Here is a 26,809-nt window from a genome sequence, read left to right on the forward strand (position 1 = left end):
ATGCAACTTTCACTATTTATTTAGCATATATAATTAATATATTTCTATCGTTATGACTATTTATGTTTTACTGCTTAAAAGGGTATAAAGAGAATGTGCAGGTCAATACACAAACAGGCCAGCTTACAGAACAAGTTTTTTTTTTTTTTTTTGCCAGCTTAGTATCAGAATTCAATGAAATGAAAAATAAATGGTGGTCACAAAAAGGACTCAAGAACACTTATCAGTTTATGAGGTCACTGATGAGGGTGGCTATGACAACAGGTGCTAACAATTTTCAACAAAGAATAAAGACTGGCTTGAATAGGTTACTGTCTTTTATTTTAGCTATATCTGTAACTAAAATGTTCCAAAATACTGGTTCTATAAAGAAAAAATGCATCATGATCATTAACAGACAAATAAAAAAAAGATGACTGCTGGGCTTAACAGGGGTAAGTCACTTATTTATGGCAATAAACTGACCTGTGAATATACTGGTGGTCAGGGTAATAGACCAGTTTATTCTTAATGTGCAGGGAGAAGTAAATTTGCAAAGGGTATTTTAGGTGCACCTCAAATGTAATAGTTGTTTTTCTTTTTTTGTCAGAATTAAGCATAAATGCCAGCACACACTTTCAACATGTGGAAGGAAGGCATTGCTTTCTTGCCTCTGTATATACAATATATGGCTAATTAACATGCTTTTGCCAGGAATGTTGCAAGCCTGTAATGTAGTTGCTGTATGTACAATTAACGACAGTAAAAGATTGAGTTATAAGGTACTTAAAGGTGGACACCATCTCAGTGGAAGTAGCAGAAACAAGAATAACACTAACTGTCCTATCAAAGAGTGAACACGCTTGTTTTGAGCAATAAAAAGTATGGCACTGGTTAGACAATGACACATTAATGGACTATTAGAACAAATACTGTAATTGTGAAGACCTTTCTTTAGTTGAAAAGCAATAGTGAAATATTATCTGTTACCCCAAGTGACAATCAGATCATTCTTATACATTGTCATTTCTAGCCTTGGGCACAATAACCTGAGAATATTTAAAAGGTATCAAGAAACAAACACCTTAATGTAGAAGTTTTGTGTTACCAGAAAAGACAGGATCCACAACAGAAAATTCCTTCCAAATGAGAAATGAAGGACTCCTCAAAGTTAAGCAGCCTAAGAACAAGTATGTTGCATCCAAGTAAGGAGGCAGGCCCAGATTACTGAGGAGTGGATGCCTGCCAGAACTGACTCATTTGTGAATTCATAATATATCATCCCTGTGAGAAGTCTGCAGTTCTGGTCCGCGAATGTTGTCTCAGTGGAGCAAACATTCACAAAGAACACATGCAAACATAAGGAGAACATATTTACAGGAACACTCTCCAAACTGCTGATGGGTTATCTGTTCACTGAAAAGTTTTATTTTCAGTTTGTTAATCAGGGTAGTGGGCTGATCTTACTGGAATAATCAAAATGCAGGTGATTACATCACAATGTTAAGAAGAGATACAAGAGTACAGAGTTATATACAAAGTAGAAATAAAAAACAGAATGTTTAGAGAGACACGGAGATGCAATAATACAGAGGTAGATACAAAAATGGGCACAAATGCAAGCATTATCTTATCACTTTAGGGCCCTCTGACAAAGGTAAAACAAGGTTCTGATTAGATGTATGCATTTATTCAAACTATATTTTTACACAGGAAAGATCATATTTTGTATTAATTATGAGACACTATATGAGATAACTTTCTAGGACTTTACCAAGGCAGTGGAGATGGTCCATAACAATAAAATATCTGGAATTCAAACTGAACAAAGCCAGACCTAAAAGCCCATAAGGGAGATCTTGTGAACTGGTAACGTCAAGACTTCAAAAACATCCTAAAAAATGTCACAACAAAATGCTGCCATTCAGTAAGTGGTTAAAGACAGGGTGTCACAGACAAGGGATTTGGATCCTGTCAGCCTGGAGTGAAATGTGATGCCAACTGGAGTGCTTAGCACTGGATGGGCAAGGTTGACATCCTGTTAATGAACTAAATTTTTTCTATTTCTCCACGTCTTATTAAAAAAAATCATATTTTAAAACACAGACACACACACAAAGAAAGAAAATGAAAATACATAAGATTAAAAAGCATTGTTAAAGGTATCTTTTGCTAAATGCCAGAAGTCTCAAGAATAAATTATTGATTTAAAAGCTTTTCTTGTTTTTGGAGGGTGTTGATATCTACAGCATTACTAAAACCTGGTTTAAAGATACAAAAGACCTTTCACAATTCCAAGTCAAAACTTGTGTCATTGATGCTGATTCAGTGGGATAGATGGCAGTATTGTGATACCTGAAAACAGTTAAAAGCCCAATGTCAGAAAAATCCAGGATGAGAAACTGCAATAATGCCTGATAGGCTGGCATTACAAGGAAATAATGGACCACTTAGGGGTGCTATAAGGCCCAACACCATAGGCAGAGGGTCTCTCTACCCTGCAGCACCCACCCTGGAGGGTATTATTGTGCTTAAGATAATGGACTATCTACTAAATGATTTCTATTTGTTTCATTATTAGTGTATACTTTTTTAAATATTTTTGTTGTAAAACAGTTCCTTCTAATGTTTAAAGTTGTTGTAAGATATATAATTGTTGTTGAAGTATTTTACATCCCAGATATAAGTGATATAACTACTCAATGATGTCTACACACATAGAAACAGATGGAAGCTTAGGCAGAGAGAGGGAGAGAGAGACAGAAACAGAGACAGACACACACACATTCAGAAACTCAGGTAGACAGAGAAAGCCACTTACACAGCACATTACACACACACACACACACACACACACACACACACACACACACACACACACACACACACACACACACACACACACACACACACACACATTAAATGCACCTATTATTTTGATTGTGCAGTTTTCATTTTTTGTCAGCTAGATGTTCCAAAGACCAAATTAAGTTTAATAGAAACACATCCATTCAAACCTGGGTTATGTGAAAGTTTGAGGTTTGGTGATTTGGTGAATTTGACAGAATGTGCAGAACTGAGGTGGATTGCCAACTTAAATGCTGACAAACCCCCAGGTTTGAATGGACATGTTTCTATTAAACCTGTTTTAAAGGGGAGGAAATTACCTCATTGAAGGGCTCTGTATTTGAATGTAAATGTCATGTGATTTAGTAATCTGCAAATGATTGGTAGTTTTTTATATTTAAATGGCTGTTTTGATTGTTTTATTGTAAGTCTGATGAAGCAGAAGGTTGCTGTGAAAGAGCTAACTTTTAGCATTTTACAAAATTATTTTATCCAGTAGTTGTGTTGGTCAGCTTTATATTCCTAACTATGTATCATCACCTGAGTTTAATTTGCAATAGACTTTCATATTGTATTCTCTGAAATATGTATTATCATCTGTGCTTAATCTGCATTTGTCATGTATTAAATATGTAAATTTATGAAGCTTTTATCCCCGGGCCTCCGCTGAAAAAGGGTTCCAGCTCAGTCGGACATACCCAGTCAACAAATGTAAAATAAATAAATAAACTAAACACCTATTACTCATGGCAAGCAACATTTTACCATGTGGATGTATCTCTGACCTATGGCAATAGGCTACAATGGCATCAATTCATTAAGGGGTGGATGGCACATCAAATCCAAGTCAGGTTTAGTCCCCTCAGTCTGACTAGTGTTCTGTGTAGATGTGGCCAGCCACAGGCTCTTGGTGTTATCCTTGACATTAGAGAAGTAAATACCAAGGGAAAGTGCTCCTAAAATGGATCCCTGGGGAACACTAGTGGTACCTACCCTTTTCAAAGAGCATTTGCCTCCCACACTGATAGACTGAGTTCTGCTCATTAGCCAGTTTGCTAACTAACAGGTAACATAGGGGTTTACATTTAGTTTGATTATCATATTGATAATGTTCAGAATGTGAAGGGTGGGGATACCACACGTCTTGGCTAGGCAGGAAGTGTGAACCAATTTGCCTGAGCCTAATGCATTAGTCACTTGCTCAAAGAGGCCCACCAGGTTCAGGAGGCAGGATCTGACTTTATCAAACTCAAACTGGCTTGGGTCCAAGGCTTGTAGATTGCCTATGTCATTTTTAGTAAGTTGCTTAATGATGTGCTGCACTGCTTTGCAATTAAGGCTGTTGAGGCATATATGTCTACTGTTTTCTGGATCAGTAGTGGATACCCATCCCCCTTGTGGGGCAGAATCACTTCTGAATTTTTCCATTCCTTAGGTACAAATCCAGAGGAAAAGTTGAGGCTGAATATGCTTAGTAGTGAGTATACCAGACAGAGTTTGGTGCTGACAACAAGATAGAATGATGTATAATCTGGATGTATGGAGCAAGTGTTTCGGACCCTGTAGAGAGCATTCAGAACTTGCTCTGTGGTGACAAGTAATTATTGTTGTATATTAGCTCTGAGCATTGCTGGGCATTACTATTAAGGTTTCTGATATAGCTGAAGAAGTCTTTGTGGTTGTCCTTTACAGAGGTGGCAATTTTCAATTCATGCTTACTTTTGATGTATTTGATTTTGTTTCTGAGTTCTTTGTTGATCTTTTTGACTTTACCTCTAGATGACTGGGTATTGTCTGCTTTATGGGCTATGGGTTTCTTCCGCTTATTGTATAGTTTATTTATATTAGGATTCCACCATAAGGGCTTATTCCTGAATTTGGCATTGTATGCCTCAGTGCATGGTTTGAGCATAGAAATTATCCACAAATGTGGCAGCATGCAAGATAGGTCATCAAGGTGAGGACGGAGCTTGAATTTCATCAGGTCATCAGTTAGGTGGTTTAGATTTACCTTAAAGTAGCCTCTAAATTTAGAAGGATTCTGTGGTAAGTCAGGTTTTACCTACAAAGTGAGTGTTACAGAACAGAGAACATATATGAATGGTGATATGGTAACTTTAAAGTTGGCTATATTGGTGAGAACTGGATCCAATATGTTTGAACCCTCAATGGGACTTGAACCATTTGGTCAATGAGCTGGCATTAATGAAGTCCAGGAGTCTTTGTGCATATTTATTTGAGGTGGTGCATGTTTCCTAGTTAATGGAGGGATGTCAGTCTGTTTGGATATACCTCATGGGCTGCAGGTGACATGGAGGGGATATGATCATTGCTACAATATGGTACAGCGTTCTATTTACTTTTAAAAGGATATAAAAGAGTTCAAGTTCATTGTCCTGGCTTATGAGTTTGAAAGTGTGTTAATTCTTAAAAATACAGACATCCACTGCCATTTTCCATGTTGGCTCAAAAAGAGTGATAGGCATTGAAACCTTGTACTCTAGGGATGCTATCGCTGTTCTGAAACCATGTTTCAGTAACTGTGCAGACAACTACCTTTTCAAGAGTTAGCAATGCTTGAAAGGAGTACAACTTCTTATTTAGGCTTCTAGCATTGAGCAGTGCAACCTTTATACAGTTTTGATTTTGACTGACTGTGCAGGTAATTTGAGGAGACTGATCTTGCCCAAAAAAGGCACTAAGGGGAGGGAAAAGTCCTTGCTAATACATGGAAGGCATGAGGAGGGAGGTGCAAGACATCCCATGTAAAGCAGCCTAGAGTTGTTGATCATCACCTCTCAGGCAGATATATAATATATCTTGGATCCCTTTAGAATGACACCAATACCTAAGCCAATAATTGAAGTCAGAAGTCAGTTAACTATTGTTTGTATTGTGGCATCATTCTTGGTAGTGGTAGGATTTTGCTCAATAGTAGATTTGCACCTATTTCATATGCATATTCTGAGAGCTCCATAATATCCCTCCTCATATAATCCAAGGAGGCATGTCTCATATCATTCACTCTCACTTGTTCAATGACCATGTACTTAGATACATCATACAGCTACTGTACTGCGCTATATTATGCTATGTTGTACTGTTTTTGCACTGTTTACACTGCTTCACTGTTTCTTTATGTGTATCATACAGCTCCTCCCTGCCTTCTAGATGGATCAAGGGCCATCAAATCCCATAACACTGCATAATATATGCCACCTTACATCACTAAATCAACCATGGTTCCTTATTCTGTCTTTGTCCTATCTGTTGTCAGAGAGGTATTTGAGGCAGTGTACCAACTGCTACATGCTTAATGGTAACCATTTGTTATCACCATAGAATAAGTCCATTTGTGACAGGTTCAGATAATTATCACAAATGCAAGCAAATCTCTCACACAAATTGATTATCATTACTCAGAGTAACACCACACCTACACACTGTAGAGCAAACACAAAACCTTCCTATTCTGAGATAATCTGAGACCACAGCAGCCAGACCTCATCAGTACATTAGCACAATTCAGTACTTCATCACTATGGACAAGATTCTGTAGAATGGCTTTGCCAACTGGGTGAGTCACTGGTATCATTTGGAAGGGGCAACATTTTTGTTGTCATCCTAGGGGAAGGAAATGGAAGACAGTTCCAATGTTTCACCAAGGATGGTCTATACCCACTTTTTCAAGTCTTCTGCTACTGGCCAGGGGATCCTCTAGTCCCATAGTTACATTTGTAAGCAATGTCAGTCAGTGTAAGTTAACAGCCTGATAAATACAAATTCAAATCTGGCAAATACCAACGTAACACTACTCTGTGTTAGGAGTCTAAATAAGAAAATGTCCTTCCTCAAGACCTTCATATTTTGGAAAATGTGGATGATTGCATTATCATTGAAAACTCACCCCTTACCTGCATTTTTACTAAACTCTACTCAATACACCTGTAAGTGGAGATAGCAGTAATGATGCCAGTGCATGTCTGTTTTTGTCTGAACTACCATCATCTGTAGACTAATCCAGTAGGACAACAGCCTGAAACTCATTCAAACTCCTTCATATCATGTATCATTAAACAAGACCTCATATCACATCCCAGTCAACTACAGAATCCCACCCATGCCACCCAAAAAACATGAACATACCTTAGTAAATTAGAGACCACCTCCACTAAATAAAATACTATCTTTCTAGGGGACTTCAATTACCCTTCCATAAACTGGTATACCTACACATCTGCAAATTAATACACTAAAAGCTTCCTTGATTTTATTACTACAAATTCCCTCACTTAAATAGTAACCTTACCCACTAGAGGAAACAATGTACTGGATCTGGTCCTGTCCAGCACATCCTTTCTACAACTCACCCATTCGCATATTGTCAATGGACAGATCAGATTACCATACTCTTTCATTCACTATACTGTCCCAGTACAAGTCAATGATCTATCTGCCCATATTTATGGACTTTCTTCAAAGTCAATTTACACACACACTGTGATGACTAGAAATGGTGTAATAGTACTGTACCTTTTTATGACCCCTAAAGCAAATATTGTCACATGCACCCAAAATTTATAATCCTATTCCAGTTCTTGCAAAGAGGTTCATATTACTGTTCATCCTAAATATAAGGCTAAGTTTAGAAACAAACTGGTCTGCTGGAACTCAGCTAGAAACAAACTCTGCAATACAAGGAAAAGGCTAATAGCACTAAAGAATATAACAAATAAATGAGTATACTACAATCTAACTCAGAAGGTTTAACAAAGGACTCATGAACAAGATTAAATCATGCAAAGCTAATTACAAACTAAAATGTCTTATATCAGCGAAGTATATGAAGAAGTTTGTTGTCTGTCTTTCGGCTTTTCCCGGTTCGGGGTCGCCACAGTGGAACTCCGGTCCGCTAATGATTGGCAGTAGATTTTCATGAAAGCTGAGGTGCCAGCTCGACATCCAACCTTCAACGAAGGCATGCCCTTACGCATGTCTTTTGAATGCCACCCAACTGCAGGGAGGACATGCCGACTCCACACAGAAGGCACTCCCCGCACTCCAGCCGAGAATCGAATGGGAGAACCTCTTGCTGTGAGGCAACAATGCTACCGCTGCACCAGACATTTTCTAATTATGTAATGAACCACAGAAACAATAATCAGCATTACTCTGAGCCTGTCTGTAATGGCATTAGTGACTGAAGAAATGAGGATATAGCAAACATACTTGCAAATAAATTCAGCTTCAACTTTTCCTTTCTGTGCAATCCAAACGTCCCGCTGTGAAGTAGCCAGTCCTTATCCCCCTCCCCCAGTAATCACCTCTGAGGAGATACTAAATGTACTGCCCAAGACCATAAAACCAGCCCTGTTGATGCAGATAAAATACCGGGCTATTTCCTTGTCAGTAAGAAACATCCCCTGACAAAACTACTGTACTAAATATCTCAACCACAGCCTCTCCACTGGATATACACCAGAAGCATGGAAAACAGTGGAAGTAAACTGTTACTAAATAACAGTAGGTAAATAAATAAATTAAATAAGGTAATTCCCCTTAAAAAGGGAAGCCCCACCATTTTATTCTGGCAAGTTTAGACCTAGCAACATCACAGGCATCATTTGTATGGTGATGGAAGAAATCAGCATGGACCTCATAAGAGGGACACTGGGAACATGCAATACCTACACACTAACCAATGTGGCTGTGTAAAAGGTAGATCATGCCTTCTACACATGGATGAATTCTTAGAAAGAGTCATGAATGCACTACATGAGGGTAACTTTATGCACACAACTAACCTTGGCTTTTAACATAATACTCCACTATGGCATCATTGACAAACTGGTCAAATTCAGTATAAACCACTGGGTAATCCAATGGATTGCCAACTAACTCACTGATAGGCACCCTTCTATTACAATTAATTACAATTAATGGTACATTATCATCCAAGAGACTTGTCACTAGTAGTAAACCTCAAGGTTCTGCTTTGGGATAATTTTTGTTTGGCATCTACTTCTGTAATGGCAAATGTGACATTAAAGATATTTGGGTAAACATGTTTGCAAATTATTGTAAGCTCGAAGATATCATCAGCTCCCCTGGAAAAAGTCCTCTGAGAGGGACTATCTCAAATATACTCATGATGTAAAGATCATGAACTAAAACTGAAGGCTAAAAACGTTTGGGAATCAGAAACGCTCACACACATTCCATATAAATGACACCCACTTAAAACAGACATGTGATTAGATACCTAGGTACCTTTGTTTATAATGAACTCTCCTTTAATCACCATGTATCCACTGTCAGTAAGAAAGCCTTCTACCTCACCAAACTGATTTATAAGGTCATCTCCTCTTAGTCCAAAGAGGTAATCATTCCCATCTATACTTCCCTCACCAGGCCTGTACTAGAATACAATGTGCCATTCAGTTTGTACTTGAACAAACACCTAACCCAGCTTGAAAACATCCAGTGATTTCTTACAAAACATAAAAAAAATCTTAAGTATGAGCTCTCTATGTTGCTAGACCATCTAAAATGTCTGTCTCTCTACTCTGTTTCCTATAAACTCCTATAGGGTGATCTATGGGTGGACTACAGAGCTGAGAATGATCCAGAAACTACCATATCTACTATATATCCACAGTACTTGTGTCAATGCAATATTAAAGGACCTAAATCTACAGTGCAACATAAAAATGAAAGTTAACACTGTCACTGGAAAGATTCTTGATCTTAGCATGGCAATACAGCCCTATCAACTTTAACACTGAGCTGCATTTAAGTTTTTATGGAAGAAATGGCAGCCTTAGGTGCATTATGTACTTGCAGGGCAAAATATAATTCATAGAGAATATTATTAAGAAGTGTCAAAGGGTAATTTGAGATATGGAACTATACACAAGTATTCTCTTTTTTTGAAGAGAGGTGTAAATAATAACAAAAGTCATGATACGTTTTTCTGTCCATGTTTGAATCTTTGTGGAAGATACATGTTTTGATATAATTTTTTTTATTAAATTAATTTGTTAAATTATGACTATTTTCAGAATACTTAGTTGACTGAAAAGATTTTTGGTTAAGCATGGCATTTCAAGATATTCCTTTCAGCACTGAAAATGTATACAGCTGAGAAGCATGCACTGTATGTATATCTGGGTGCTGCATTCCACACAATTGTGTAATTTGTTGCTAAAGATGACTTACAATTCAAAACTCCTGGTAACACATCTACCTAGCTTATACGATTGTCTTCATGCAGACCAATTGGTTCTGCTACATTTAAGCTCAGGTTCTTCTTTTGTTAAGACTATTACAACACAAGTTTTCAGTCATCTTGCACTGGTTTGGAAATAGGGAAAATACCCATAAAAACAGGGAAAAACATAAACCTATGCTCTTTGATTCTCAAAAGTCTTCCGACTATACAAGTTTTCCAATTCCCATTTGGTTTATCACACTATATTTTTCACTTTCAGTATCAACCAACTTAATCGGAAGGCTTCCATATAACTTGACTGATTCAGTTTCTTTTTTCCTTTCACAATTGCAACTAAACATTTATTGTGAAAATGCACTTATCTCAAAAGTAGAATATGTCCTCCTTTTTTTACTCTCGGTCATTGTGTTGACTTAAAAAAACAAACTGCAAACTCTCTAAGCAAGCTATGCCATATGTCACCCTTTTTATCTTAAATGGGTAAAAGTGCAACTTCCTTAATTTGAATAATACCCTCTATATACAACAATATGCATAATTTATGAGTTCTTTGACCTGCAAACTTTTGTTCTTAGAATTCTCCCAAACTCTTTCCTCTCAACAAAAACCCCATTTGCTCCTTTATTCACTCTGGTTGCTCTTATGTGAAGGTTTACAATGAAACAGACATTTAATATGTTTGACAGCAGGAGGAATAGGTTTCTCTGTCTTCATGTCTACTGTTTGGGATGTCCTTTCAATCCCTTTAAGAAGCTTTTCTGTACAATGCTCTTACTGTTCAGATGATTTGACTTCCACACATTAAACCAAATTTTACTTCATTTACCATGATTCTCTGCCTTTGAGATTCCTATTCTTCCTTTCCTTAATCCCCTCTGCATTTTAACTTTTCCTTGCTACAGTCTAATCCCTTTTATGAGACTGGATACTTTATCGGTTAGACTGTGAGTTAGATATTTTAATTGTATTTTTTGCTTTACTCATCAGCTTCCTTGAACTTCACTTACTTAATGTATTAGTCCCACTTCTTCCTCAATTAACCCTCTGCTCCATCCTCTTTTTTAATTGATAGCTGGCTACCTAAGATATTTTGTTAATCAGGTGTATACATCCTCTACAAACATCCTTTTTCATATTTTGATTCATCTAATGCCAGTTTTCTATATAAAATATAAGCACTGATCTCAGTTTGTTATGCTTTATCTCAAAATTCTTCATTTTGCTTGCTTACCTTGCATACTTTACTCCTAGCTCTTGTACGTATCTTTAGACTTGTTACATTTAATTTGTAATTATATTTTATACATTTAGTGTATTTTATCTTCACACCATTCATATTACTTGCATATAGGATGCCATGTGTGTTGCTTGTAGTTATTGAGTTATATTCCTTTTGTTGGCCATACCCTGAGTGATGACTAAAATGATCCTCATAACAGTCTGCATACCTAATTACTAAATAAATACATGCAAATAAACACAATTTCAGTTTTTTCTTTTATTAAAATGTTGTCCTTCCCAGAAAAAGTTTTCCCTGACTATTCCTATAGTCTGTCAGTTCTACAAACACATCCTCATAGATCACATCTAGTTATAGAAGGCTGAGTTGTTATTAATGTTATTCATGATAAACTAATAAGGTGGTATTTATAACAAAGAGTAGACTGATTTCTCTGTCTCAACTGCTGATATTTCGTTTCAATCTTTTTGTCTTTGTTTGTCTAACCTAGCTCGTGATCTGCTGTTCTATGTCCTTTCAGAAATCAACTCTGTGTCCCTTATGTGCTTTTAACTGTATGCAATTCCTTTGCTGTACTGAACTGTGATTATTTCTAGTATGCTTTATTTCAGATATTCTTATGTTCTGACACCCTACATGAACTCTATACCGGCAGTGATTGCCAAGGCATCTGCTATCCACAACCCAATAATATATGCTATTACTCACCCAAAATACAGGTAATAACAACTTGATATTTTTCCAACTTACTAAATACTTTTTGTTGAAACATGCTTGTTTTAAATCCATTAACCTGATATCTTGTGTATATTTCACATCCTGTGTCATGGTTGTTTACAGTGATTCTTTACCAGCAAAGTATTCTTAATATTCAACTTCTTTTCAGATATGACCTAATGAAACGAGGTACATCAAATGGTACAGCAGCAGTTTTAGAAAGGCTGAGGATAAATTTGGATCTATAGGTTGATAGTTTCATAGGTGTTTACTAGGCTAACAACCATAAGGGCCTTTTTAAGCCAAGTCATGTATCCCAAATCTCTAAAACATTCTGATACCCTTGATAAGTGTAAGCATAGGCCTGGGAGAAGAACCATTTACAGACTGTCTGTGTCCATTAGAGACATAGGTGCCAAACCAGAGCTGAATTTCCAGTTTCCCATCCCGTTGTCCAAGTTGCACTTGAATTGCATTAGGGAGGAACTCTGCTCCACATGGATGGGGATCTGTTCCATAGGTGGGGTAGTCTCTGGGATACATACCTATCTCTCCAGTAGGTCATATTTATATCACAGGCAAGGTTTTAAGTCTTTAGAATGGGTAATTCTACTGCTGTTTGTTTTGTGAATATGCAAGAGGTCCATCAGAGTGTGGTCTGGCAATGCTTGTATGCCAGGTGTAGATGTCCCTTCAAAAGCCTATAGGAGATAGAATATAGGGATAAGGACTTGAGGCGGTCTGCATAGGACATTTTACTTACTTACACTCTGCATTCTTTTAATGAGGAACCTCTGTGGACATTCCAATTGTTGAATATGCCTGGATAGGTACATACCAAAGGGGCACTGTACTCAAGTGATAGGTCTGGACTTAGATACCATACCTTTGTTTATAAGTTGTACAATATAGAATGATTTCCTCACCAGTGTAAACACGTGATGGTCAAAAGCTAGATTACTATCTGTGTGTGTCTCAAAAGGGTGTGTCGTCAATATGATAGTTGCCAGGAATGGATGACTTCTCAAAGGATACTATTATGTATTTCTTGGCATTTAGTTTTAGTCTATGGCGCTGACACCAGTTGTTCATCTGTGTCAGCCCCTCCTGGAGAACATTTGTGTCAGTGTGAGATTCAATAACAGCTCCCAATTTGCAGTCCTCTGCAAATTTAGTCAGCCAGAGACCACTGACATTGGCCTTGACTTCCAAGAAGTAAATGCCAAAAGAGAGTGGTCTAAGGACTGATCCCTGAATGACTCCACTTGTGACTGGCCTCTTTGTAGAGGTGGACATCCCAAGTCTAACTTCCTAGGTCCTGTCTGCGAGCCAGTAGGCTATCCACCGGGTGACATACAGGTTTTGCCTAACCTCTTGAGTTTGTCAACAACACCTGAATGGGGTATTGTGTCAAATGTCTTTGCCAGGGCAAGGCAGGCAGTGTGAACGAGTTTGCCTTCATCCAAGAAGTCCACCAGGTTGAATAGGCATGATCTGCCCTTGACAAAACCAAACTGGGTTCAGTCCAATGTTTGGAAGTTTACTATATCTCTATTGATCATCTTCATATCTCCATGATAATACTTTCCATGGCTTTAGACTAGTGAGACTTATGGGTCTGTAGTTTCCAGGGTCTGTAGATGGCCTATCTTTGTGCAGAGAGATGTAGTTGATTGATCAGCTCTTAATAGCAACTGGTTGCAGTGGGGTATGACAAAGCTCAGTTCCCAGTCCATATCTTTTCAGCATCCACTCTTCAGATGCACTGGTTGATAACAATATCCTCTGTCCCTTTAAGTTTGCTGATGATTGCACTTTAATTAAAATTGTATTCTCCTCCTAAGACCCAAATATTCTCCAGAAGATATACCTCATACAAAAATAATGCCTCATCCTTTAACATTTACAAATGTCACATAGTAACTTTTGAAAACATGACTCAGCCACCAGATGTACTGAGGGGAAGCAACTTAAAGAACATTCTTTTTTGTTAAGATCAAACGGATGATTACAGATTGTGATTCCACCTCTGATAAGCAGTTTCCCATAGTGTTAAAAAAGGTGTTGAGTGTAACCAGTATAATGGTCAAGGGATTACTATCCATTGTAGGGCGGTCATTATTCCACTGTATACCTCATTTATTCAGTAAGTTACAGGTTATAATGTCCTCTCCTGCAGATTCTTGACTAAAACTGGTTCAACTTTAATGTGTTCAGAAGTACCTGCCTAAGAGAAAAGATAGTCTTAGTATGTATTGCTCAGGTAAGCCTCAAAAGCTGTCCATGTTCTTGGTATCATATCACTTCCAGAGAAAGAGTCTATGCCTTGATTTCTACTCCATGAAAGATCTTCCTAACTTTGAGATTCTTAGCCTAGTCTGGCTCATGCTGATGAGATGGCAAATACCCATTTAAGGGCACTCAATCTTAAAATAGTAGCACATGCAATACATTTATCACTATGGGTCTCCCTTAACTTCAGAATAAAATTCCTCTGCACTTAAAATGTCAGTCTCTTTATGCTTCTAAAAGGAGCCCTGATGAATGCATGTGAACGCCATAATTTCGCGGTAGTCAATGACATTATGATCCTTGTGCACAGTTATGGACGGCAGATAGAAATTAATTCATAAACAGGAGCCACTGAGAAAAGAGTGGGATTATAGTCACCATATACAGAGAAGGGAGAGCTAATCACAAAAGGTATACACAAGGATTCAGTGAAATTACATAAAAAAGATAGGGGATGGAGTCATGTCACAGAAAGGACTCATACAGATACAGTACAATGTCAGAAAACAGTCACAGGGGATGAGTGAGGGCACTACAAACATAAGATGACAGAAAATCATGAGGATGGAGTTGGATCATACTTAGGAAAAAGAAGTATATATATTTGGATTAAAGACATGAAACATAAAGAAACAGAGAGTGAGGCTCATTAGAAAGTAATATGGGCTACTGGCAATGCCACTGACTCTAGACAGGAATTTGTGAGGTGACCTACAGTAGAAATACAATGTAAATAGATCATAGAGATTAGACAAAATGGAGCTACAGATTACAGATATGGTGGATCGCATGGAGAGAAAGAGAAGGTACTGGGATGGAGTAGGATCACAGGGAATAGAGAAAAGAAACTTGAACTGGAGTTTAGAAATAGACAGTCCACATGCATACAGTGAAAATGCAGAGTGATGCTAAAGAAGATGGCACTTGGATACAGGCAGCAAATGCTGCTGGAGCAGGAAGACAGTGAAAAGGCATGGTAAGGAATGAGGTCGAAGGGGACAGCCATGTTTCATGAAGTGGTGACAACTAGGGCCAGCAAAGCTAGAATCACAGAAGGGGAACACCAATGATGGAGCTAGGTCTTAGGGACCTCAGGTAGGTGGGTCTAGGGACATATAAGAAAGGCAGAAGGGTGAAGCAAGGACAGAAAGCATGGAGACTAGACACAGAGAATGGTGTTAGGAGGATGGTGTGACACAGAAGCATGTGGGATAAATAGAAATAAGGATAAGACTGAATACAGCAGTGTCACAGAGTGCAAAGAGAGAGAGAGACATAATGAGTATACTCAGTAAAAACAAAGTGGATGGCGAAGGGGGCACAAATCACAAACATGAATGGAGCTAAGTCCCAAACAACATGCACAGGAGGCTCAAGGATGGCTACCTGCTCCATTGGCTGAGAAGGCTAGAGTTCTGGCTATGATCTAGGTGACTCAATTCAGTTAGCAGTCCAGGCATCTGTAAGAGATAGTGGAGGAAGTGCTGGAATGATTAGACTTAGTCCTCTCAATTCTCCTTTGAGGGAAGGATGAGGGTGTTTTTGCTGGTGGGCAGGCTACTCTTGTAAGCCCTGGTGGACTAGGTCAAGTTATGTGACTGAGTGGGAGTTGGTGTTGTTGCTGCCATAGAAGAGGGGCAGAGAGAGACACCTGTGAAAGAACACCTCATGACTTATAGTTGTCAATCAAGGAACTGCCAGCACCAAAGGGATAAGGCATACCTGTAATATATCAAGCCAACTGCTGCAAGCAACACTGGCTGCTTTTGAATTCCACTTTCCTCTAATACCAAGTATTGAGCAGCTGCTGATCCCTTCCCAGAGTTATTACATTCCAGATGATGCAGGATTAGGAAAAGCGGGACTTAAGCAGAGTCACATCGCTGAAGTAGGTCAACCCCTACTTGAACATGTGAAACATTCAGCAAAAAATGATCAAAGAGGTAACAGTCAGTAAACAGAGAGGGGTGGACTGTGGTCATGGCTGTGAGACAAAAAAGTAGTAAGGGTTTTAGGTTGTAAATCTAGGGGATACAGTGCAGACAAAGAATAGACGCATGGGAATGGAGTTTGTTTTGTACAGAATACATGAGATAGAATGGACCACAGTGAAGAGAGAAAATGTTGAGATGCAGTAAGAGAGAAAAAAAGGGTTATGGAATAGCATCACACAGAGTATGTACGGGAATGTTGTAAAGACATAAAGCACACAGAAAGGAGTGGCAGTAAACAGAGGAGAACCAAGTAAACAGAGTATGTTTAAAACAGCAGATAAGAGAAAATGGGAGGATAAGAAGGAAGACACACAAGAATAAAATGGGATTTCAGAAACCAGAACACAAGAATAAAATGGGATTTCAGAAACCAGAGCAAAGGGTGAACTGGGCTTCCAAAGAGCAGACACATAAGCAGCATGGGCAAAAACAGAAGGCATACAAGACAATGTGGTTTCATAGAGACAAGATGAAACCGTGTAGTACAAACAGAAAATTAGATACTTGGGGTGACTTGGAGAAAGAAAAGGAAGTAAAATGAGTAGAAATTTGACAAAAGAAGATTCCTTAGAAGGAAGAGAGAGACAGGGAGGAGGCACAACATAATGGAGCCAGGTAACATGAAAGATACCCACTGACAGAGAAAGGTTTCTAAAAGCAAACAGTACAGGCTAGGGAATTTTAACTGCATATTCATGTCCTAAACAGCAGATCATCCATAATGAAAATATGTTACAAAACAGTCAGTCTACTTTGGTTTACCCATGAAAAAGAAACATAAATTGTCAACACAGATCACTTGTGGGCAGTCTGTCATAAAATGAGGCTGGCTTCTAAGCAAGCCAAATTTGTTGAAATGCACAACAGAGTTAAGAATAATTATATCATTATGTGAAGTAAAAAAAAATACCACTTTGAACACCACCACCTATTTATCAGTGATCCAAAAGGTTTTGGTGCACTGTTACCTTGCAACTTCATAAAATTTAATGTATACCCACACTGGTGATATGCGGTTGCTATTCTAAATGGAAAGCAATTTCATAGCACTGTAAAAAGGATCACACAAGGACTACAGTCATTCAACATCTTTGAGCCTGTTAACCACAACTGTCCACCCTTCACTTAAAGTGTATTGTTACACTTTTAATTCATCTGTGTTTTATAGATAATTTAATGTTTGCTCCCTGGCTCACTAAGTAGACACGCTCAACTATGAGGCAGAGGGATATTGCTTGGAAAACCTGGTTAAAAAATAAAACTCCAACCACACTCCAGTCTTATAAAGAACTTAGAAACACATGTAAAAACTTATCATCAAAGATAAAAAAATCATTCTTCACCTCCAAACACTGCAGCCCTCATACTAAACCAAAAAACTTTTGGTCCACTATTAACAGGATTCTCCACCCTATTACCCCTCCTACCCCCAACCACTTCCCTCACAATACTGCCACAGAAACTACTACCCTATTAAATACGTATTTCATAGATGCAATTCTAGGGCTAACAACACTGTCCCACCCCCTCTTCCCTGCTCCTATCTCACAGACCTGCTTCCTCTAACACTTTCTCCTTCCATCCTGTTCCCATCTCCTTTATCAAATCCCAATTGAACAAACTCAAACCTTGCTCTCCCACAGTTGACAATCTCCCCCCCCACACACACTTTCTTAATATTGCTGCCAGCTGTATTGTCTCCCCTATTTTTATCCTTATAAATCACTCCATTACTGAGGCTCTTGTCCCCAACATATGGAAATCCTTTTACAGAATCCCACTCCACAAGGGAGGTAACTCCACTACCCCTCAAACTATCGTCCCATAGCTATACTATCCCCACTATCCAAGATACTTGAAAAATGCATTCACTCCCAGCTACTCAAATAATTGCTTGAAAATAATCTTCTCACTCCTTCCCAACATGGTTTTAGACCTCATCACAGCACATCTACTGCACTTCTGTCATTCACTCAAACAGTGGCAGAAGGCCGTGATAACAACCTACTTCTCTCCTGTCTATTTCTTGATCTCTGATACAGTCTCCCACTCTAAACTGTTAACTAAACTTTCAGACCTTCACCTCTCCCCCCTCTCCATATCCTGGTTTTCTAGTTATTTATCTAACAGACTTCAATCTATATGCTGGCAAACCACCATGTCTCCTTTTCTGCCCATCAACACAGGAGCTCCCCAAGGGTCTATCCTGGGTCCCCTCTTGTCCACTCTGCTACTAACCTCTCAACACTTTTACAATATGCTGATGGCTCCACCCTCATAACCACAGCTAACACCATCCCTGAACTCTTTTCACATACCAAAGATACTTTCACATCCATAGAGACCTGGCTCACCGACAACCAATTAATATTAAACCCCCAAAAAAACTAAACTCTTATTATTCCTTCCAAAAAGCTTTGCACAACATAAATCCTCCTTCACCATTACCTCCTATAACAACACCATAATCAAACCCAAACCACATACCAAGCTACTCGGTGTTACCATTGACAATTAACTAAAAGTTGACATTCATATCAATTTATGCATAAAAGAATCTCACCAAAAACTTGGCCTACTACACCAAAATCACACATTTCTCTCTAACTCATTTAAACCCACCCTAGCCTTATCTCTCCTCTTACCCAGTCTACTATATGCAGCCCCAGTCCTCACTAACCTTAAGTCTTCTCTTCTCAGCAAACTAGAACAAACCTACAATAAAATAGCTAAATTTGCTGCTAACCTCTGCTACAAATCCCATCACTGCCTTGCCCTTACATCTTTACATCATCATCTTCTTACAGTGGATCATCTGTTTCCATTTCTTCCTGTCCTCTGCATCTTGCTCTTTCACACCAACCGCCTGCATGTCCTCTCTCGCCACATCCATAAACCTCATCTTAGGCTTTCCTCTTTTCCTCTCACCTGGTAGCTCCATCCTTAGCATCCTTTTCCCAATATACCCAGCATCCCTCCTCAGCACATGCCAAACCAATGCAATCTCTTGCTTTGTCTCCAAACTGTCCAACCTGAACTGACCCTCTAATATACTGATTCCTAATCCTGTCCATCCTAGTCACACCCAGTGCAAATCTTAACATCTTTAACTCTGCCACATCCAGCTCTGACTCCTGCCAACCCATATAACATAGCTGGTCTAAATACCCTCTTGTAGACCTTCCCTTTCACACTTATTGGTACCCATCTGTCACAAATCACTCCTGACACTCTTCTCCACCCATTCCACCCTGCCTGTACTCTCTTCTTCACCTCTCTTCCACACTCACCATTACTCTGAACTGTTGATCCCAAGTACTTAAACTCATCCACCTTTACCAACTCTACTCCCTGCATCCTCACCATTCCTCTACCCTCCTCCCTCTCATTTACACACATATATTCTGTTTTAGCCCTGCTGACCTTCATTCCTCTCCTCTCTAAAGCATATTTCCACCTCTCCAGAGTCTCCTCAACCTGGTCCCTACTCTCACTACATATCACAATGTCATCTGCAAACATCATAGTCCACGGGGCCTCCTGTCTAATCTCATCTGTCAACCTGTCCATCACCACTGCAAATAAGAAAGGGCTCAAAGCTGATCCTTGATGTAATCTCACCTCCACCTTAGTCCTCACCAATGTCACACTTCCCTTGTACATATCCTGTACCACTCTTACATACTTCTCTGCCACTCTTGACTTCCTCATACAATACCACAACTCCTCTCTAGGCACCCTGTCATATGCTTTCTCTATGTCCACAAAAACACAATGCAACTCCTTCTGACCTTCTCTGTATTTCTCCAACAACACTCTCAGAGCAAATATTGCATCTGTAGTGCTCTTTCCTGGCATGAAACCATACTGCTGATCACTAATCATCACCTCCCTTCTTAACCGCTGTGACTGATCAATTTTATCTCTCTGTAGTTACTGAAGCTCTGCACATCACCCTTATTCTTAAAGATAGGTACCAAAACACTTTTTCTCCACTCCTCAGGCATCCTCTGACTTTCCAAAATTTCATTAAACAATCTGGTTAAAAATTCCACTGCCATTTCTCCTAAGCACCTCCATGCTTCCACTGGTATGTCATCTGGGCCAACAGCCTGTCCATTCTTCATCCTTCCTGATTCACTATCCCCTTATCAAATCTCACAACTCTCTATATATATTATCCTTCCCTTAGCAGCCACCTCTCTCTTTGCCATGCGCCTCATCTCCTTATACTCATGTCTACTTTCCTCAATCTCTTTGACAATCCCCTTCTTCTTCGCCAGCTTTTCCTCTGTATACTCTCCTGTACTTCCTCATTACACCACCATGTCTCTTTGTCCTCCTTCCTCTGTCCAGATGTCACACCAAGCACCTTCCTAGCAGTCTCCCGCCCAGTGCCTGTCTTAACTCTTCCCTGAACTCCACCTCACAATCACCAATTTCATCCTTGGCACTGCTTTCATTCTTGATCACCAACATCATCACAGTCTCCAGTCTCATTCAGACTGGCCTTCCTACATAGGATATAATCTACCTGTGTGCATCTTCCTCCACTCTTGTATGTCACCCTATGCTCCTCCCTCTTCTTAAAATATGTATTCACCACAGCCATAAAATCCACAGTCATCTGACCTTCTGCATTCATCACTTCCTCATCCCCTCTGTTTACTTCACCAACATGCCCATTGAAGTCCGCTCCAATCACTAGTCTCTCACCTTACATCTTTACAATGGCCGGAATTCACAACTCAACTTCTTCTTCCACAACTGGCTACAATCCACTCAATTCTTTACAACCTTACATCCTGCCCCTCTATCTCTAATATTGTATCACAATACAGACAACAACTCCATTCATCAGATAAGCATCTGCTGGACATATACAAATCATCTAAAAAAATTGGCAAGTCATTATATGAATACTCAGTTGCTCGCACCTGGAACTCCTTGCCTTACAATATAAGAACTATCTCCCATAAATCACAATTCAAACTAGCACTCAAGCGCTACCTACAGAACACCTGCTCTTGTCCCTGTCTAGCTCCAGTCTGAATTCCCAAAAACCTATTCCTTTTGCTTACCATCTTTTTCCCTTTCTTCTCTTCTTACCCCTCTCTCTTCCATGGGAAAACTTCCACAGCTCCCTCTATGTGTAAATAACTCCTATTTTCCTACCCCTAACTGCCCCTTCATCTTGTTGATAATGTACTTTATTTCACTTCATTTTTTTTTACAAAAACCTGTACATAACTTTAATTGTGTTATTATCTTTGTTGTATTAACTCTGTTTGAGATGTAATTTCTTTTGTATATGACTGAATTATTTTTTATATGACTGAATTGCTTTTGTGTATGACTGTAATTTGTAATTTGAGCTTTTTACTATGGATCTGTACTGAAAATGGACCTTTGGCTCAGTTGGACCAACCCGATTAACAAATGACAATCAATCAATCAATCAATCAATCAATCAATCAATCAATCAATCAATCAATATATTCCTGATGTTAAACCAGCAAGTAGTTTGTAAACAAAACAAAGATTATACATTTTTTTCATATTTCACTTTTACTGCTGACTCAGTTTTTCTTTGTGACCATGCTCATAAAATTATGTCAAGTTAGGTACTGGCAGTAATTTACATACATGTGCAGACCATTGTGGGTAATCAAAAGTACCATACTACTTTAGAAGAACAGCTAATTATTTATATGATTTCACTAACAGAGCATCAAATGTGTTACATTTTCAAGGATATGTGTTAAACCTGTGAGAAATAGCTGACAAAGTGTCTTACTAGGTTATAAGACTTCCTTACTGTTGCAGCTAGCATAGAAAAATGGTAGCTTATACACTAATGCAGGAAGTGAGAGACTGTGGGTATAGTCTTTCAAAATGTCATGTCAGGCTTTTTCAGTTTCAAGAAAATGTTCATGGGGTGGTGCTTATGAATGAAATTAATTGTGAAAATAGCACACTGTTTACCTCAAACACTGTAAAATTGTATATGGTATATGGTAAGGAGATAACTCACATCACTAAGGGTTGGCTATTTACATTTGCTAAGGAAAGTGTACAAGCACAGTATGGAAACATAAACTTAAACCAGGGTCCCCTGCCAAGGGTGATCACTGAATGCTTACAAACTATAGCCAAGTCTATTTTTATCTAGTTTCTATTCTCATCCATTATTCTATCAAAGATGGCCACATTTCTGCTATTTGGAAGCAGGCTTTCCTATTTTGTACAAAGGAAGTTGTACGTTACTTTCAACAACTAACATCCCATAGCACTTATTTCTCGACTCTCTACATGCATAGAAACGTGTGCATTCTCTACTTCTGCACCATCTCATCATGTCAGACTTTATGTTCAGCATGCAACATGGCTTTTAGGCCAAAACCGGGTCAAACACTGCACACTTGCAAGCTATTGACTATATCTGTAATCAACTAAACTGCAGCCAGTTGGTAGATATTCTTGTTTTGTATGTATCAAAAATCACTTGGCAGAGTATGTCTATGTAAATTAAAGCAGGGCCTGATAGACCACTGTTTCACTTCTAGTATTTAAGAAGGGACATGGAGGAGAGGTAGAACAGAGTTCTTTCAATTTCTTCCGTTTGAACCTAGGAGCTCCTCTTTACCCCATATTAGGCCTACTCTTCTTCACAATAGCTGTGAATGACATGGTTAAGCACTGTGGAGATTTACTACTTGTTAAGTAGGCAGATGACTTCACTGTTGTATTAGCTGACCTAGAGTCTATTTATTCAACATTACAATCTTGCTTTTAGTCAATGCAGCTGTGGATTAACACAATGAGGTTTCATCTGAACTTCTCTACAACTTAGTTGATTCTTTATCTTATAAGAACCTCCAGTCTTTTGCCTCTTGCACAGGAACAAAACTAGGTAAGTGATCAAGCAGACCATAAGATATCTTGATATATACAACTTTAAGAAGACAAACCTTAAACATTCTTTCTACCCTTTACAAACAGCTAAGAGTGCTCTCCTCCCAACTAGACCAGGACCATACAAGAAAATCCTAATATAATTTTGTGTTTATTCAGCTAATCATCAAGACTACCCCTCTAAAGATAGCCAAAGTAATACCTTATATGACCTGTAAAGAGAAATTATTTCATAGGCTGGATATATGTTGATTAGAAATCTATCCCTCTAGCAAGTCTTGCTTTTTATTGGTGTTGCTTTAGGTCCTTAGTGTTAGTGTTTGAAGAGGCACTGGAAAGAGGAGGTCAAATAAGATGGAGTCTTTTGTGGCTTGAAATGTGAGGCACAGGTAACCTCAAAGTAGCTAGCAAGCTTTGTATAAGGAGAGTTATAATACTTTATCAGTATAACTGAAGGAGTTCTGGTCTTTATTTATTTATTTACTTTTTAATTTGAAATCTTTGGGGTATTTCCAGTTGAGTGATATGCTTGGATTTGTAGATACTAAAAGGGGCTGCAGTTCATGATGGGTCTGATAAGAGAAGTACAGTGGTAAGATGACTTTTTTGAATCTTGAAGATATTTTCTTAGAAATTAACTGAGACAGACAGAAGGATTTATTGACTGTGATAGAAACATGATAGTCAAATGAGAGAGTTGCCCACATGAGTACCCAGGTCTCTTATGACTGTATCAGTCAGACAAGGAGTACCATTTATAACGTATGAGGTGGGAACAGCTTTTTTTCCAAAAGCTACTGTGCTACCTTGAGAGTGTTCCTGGTATACCAGGTATGTGCATATTCCAACTGGCGTGAGTCAGTTATCACTGTATGAGTGGATAACAGTTTTCAACTTGCAGTCATCAGCAGACATGGTCGACCACACTTCTGAAATATTTTCTTGGATGACTGCAAAATAAATGCCAGACACTTCCAATACCCTAAGTCAATCAACTTGCATAGTCACATAATTTCTCTTGAACTGTAACCCAATGAGGAAACCAGTTTTACTACATTCTTGGTTGTATCTTTTATAATCAACTAAAATTTGACAAACATAAGAATAGCATCATGATTAGAACTAATCAAAAATGTGTCAAATGATACAAGGTAGGGACTCAGTTCCAGGATGTCAATGGCTAATTCACACATTCTGACATCTCTTCTTTATTCTGTATATGTTCTCCAATCCCTCCACCATAAACTAGAACAAGCTAAAACATAGCAGCGCATTTTAATGGAGACTACCATGGCTGAACTCTTCTTTGTTTATCTATGAAACATTTATAATAGTTTGACTATCAAGTGAGTTTCATTCAATTAAAATTTACTTACATACATCAATCTTTTCTTTCACACTTACTCCACAGCTTTACTGTTTGGACAACTCAGCATGAACTTAGGCATCAGCTGGCAAAATGTTCCATAAAAAAAAAAAAACATTTAATGGTGTGTACTACTGTTTTGCTGTTGGCAAGCTATGCAATTATCTTTCTATCCTTAAACAATAGCCTTTAGGTCTGGACCTAAAAAGAAAGCATTCTCTGCTACAGTAGAAATCTGAATGTTGTATTACTTAAACATTGATCTGGAGATTCTACTCTTGCCAGCCATTCCTGTTTTGTCATTTGAGGTATTATGCATATCATGACCTGAAAATCCAGCTAACATATTTACATCTTTGTCTGGGCATGCTTTCTTTGCCAACTGACTCTATATCATACTCTTTCAATTCTTCTCTGTCTGATAACCTGCCTCAGTCTGATTCACCAGACACTCCCTCATCTTTCCTACTGTTGACCTACATTACTAAACTTAGGATCATTTACTACTGAACGTGTCTTACCATTATTGAAGCTTTCTTTGTGTTAGGTATACTGTTTCACACTGTGTGGAAATTGCACTGTTTGAGCAATCTATGGAGTAATGTGTGCAACTGTACCTCCATAGCTCTATAACAAAGAACAAAGACTAAGATGCAGAGCTCTAGCTTGAGATAATGTCAGAAAAGCGTTTAACAGTTGTCTTTGTGAATTTGGGGTGTAATCACAGCACTCTGTGTACTACATATTTTTCCTTATTCTTATAAATCCTTTTTTCTGGTGACGTATTTCTTTGCAGACACCTCTTGAGTGCATTGCAATGGCAAACTAATGGTACTGATGAACATTGCCAAATGTACTCTAATTGTGTACTATACTATACTATATCTTGTTATGACTTGTATTAATAGATTCATTAAGATCACTGTATAGTAAGGGTACTTCCAGTTTATTCATAACCATACACAGCTTTACTGATATATATTCTTAAAGTTATTTTTTACATTGCATGGTATTTTATATTTTCTATACTGGTAACAAATCAAATTTTATACTTAATATTTCAGTGTTGCTGCTTTTCTAATGGAGTTTTTCTCCTCATGAATCCACTGGAAATGGAAGTTTCCAGGCAGACATTCCCAGTCAAAAATGTAATTGTGATGCCCATGCACTGGCCCAGCAATTAAGGAGCCTCAATCCTCACCATTAATACCAGTGAGGGGCATCCATGTAGAGGAGGATAACAAATACATACACAGCAAAGTACAATTTCCCTTAAGAGCACACAGAGATCACAGTCAGTCTGGGGCTTGTTCTCCCTTTCTCTCCAGATCCACAATAAGACTCCCCACTGGCACAGCTATATGGTCCAGATCTCAGCCTAGTGGGCAAGCTAAAACTTCCAGCACCCTCTCTGTCCAACGAGTGCTTGGTGTCCCCGCCAAAGTAGCTGACAGATGCACACTTTGAGATAAGAGTTATATACAACCACACAGACACTCCTGGGGAAGGCTGGCACAGATTCTCCAGCTGTGCCCTCTTTCTGCCCAGTCTAAAAGTAGTACCAGCTGCCACCACCCACTAATATCGGCTTCTAAAAAGGCCCTTAACAAAGGGTGTCCAATTATTACTGTGCAATATTATTATCCAAATGGTAAGGATGACTGAACAGCAAAGCTTATTGGAGTGACTTGTACAGTATCACTACATACATGCAATGTACTATAGAGTTTAAATTATCTCTACACAAAACAGCCACAGTTGAAAGGTTTAAAATATTTAATAATAAATAATAAAAACACAAGACAACACATCTTACTACACAGTGCTAGTCAAGAGTTCAGAGATCATAGACAAATGCTTAAAATAATACAGTAGAAAAGTTCTTACATCAATACAGAAAAAACTAATCTAATCTTCCTATTTCCTAGTTATATCTAGGAGAAACACTGAAGTCTAAGATTCTACTTACATACAGAACACAGGCAGAGTGCTGGTCAGTTAAATGTTCTCAAGACAATGCCAAGTGCTCTCTGATTCTCTCTCCTTAAATTGATAACACAGTGCTGCTTCACATTACATCATTCTTAACAATTTTCTATTTTTCCCAGGCTAATAGAAACTCAGAGGTTAATAGCTCTTTTGATTTTGCAGCTGGTCAGGAAGCCAGAGCAATAAAAGAAATTATACATGTAAATTTTAGCCATTAACTCTGGCCTCAAAACAACAGG

The 26,809-nt window shown here is 38.5% G+C and overlaps 1 protein-coding gene across 1 annotated transcript in view; it reads left to right on the forward strand.

The window, feature by feature from the left end:
- OPN4 (opsin 4) overlaps positions 1–26,809 on the forward strand; it is a 531,222-nt gene that overhangs the window by 350,819 nt on the left and 153,594 nt on the right. Inside the window, exon 7 of the mRNA XM_044056590.1 lies at positions 11,909–12,016. Coding sequence (XP_043912525.1) covers positions 11,909–12,016 — 108 coding nt within the window. The remainder of the gene's footprint in view (positions 1–11,908; positions 12,017–26,809) is intronic.

This window comes from Protopterus annectens, chromosome 14.part0, assembly GCF_019279795.1.
Source record: "Protopterus annectens isolate FY-2018-M chromosome 14.part0, PAN1.0, whole genome shotgun sequence".
Classification (NCBI taxonomy): Eukaryota; Metazoa; Chordata; order Ceratodontiformes; family Protopteridae; genus Protopterus; species Protopterus annectens.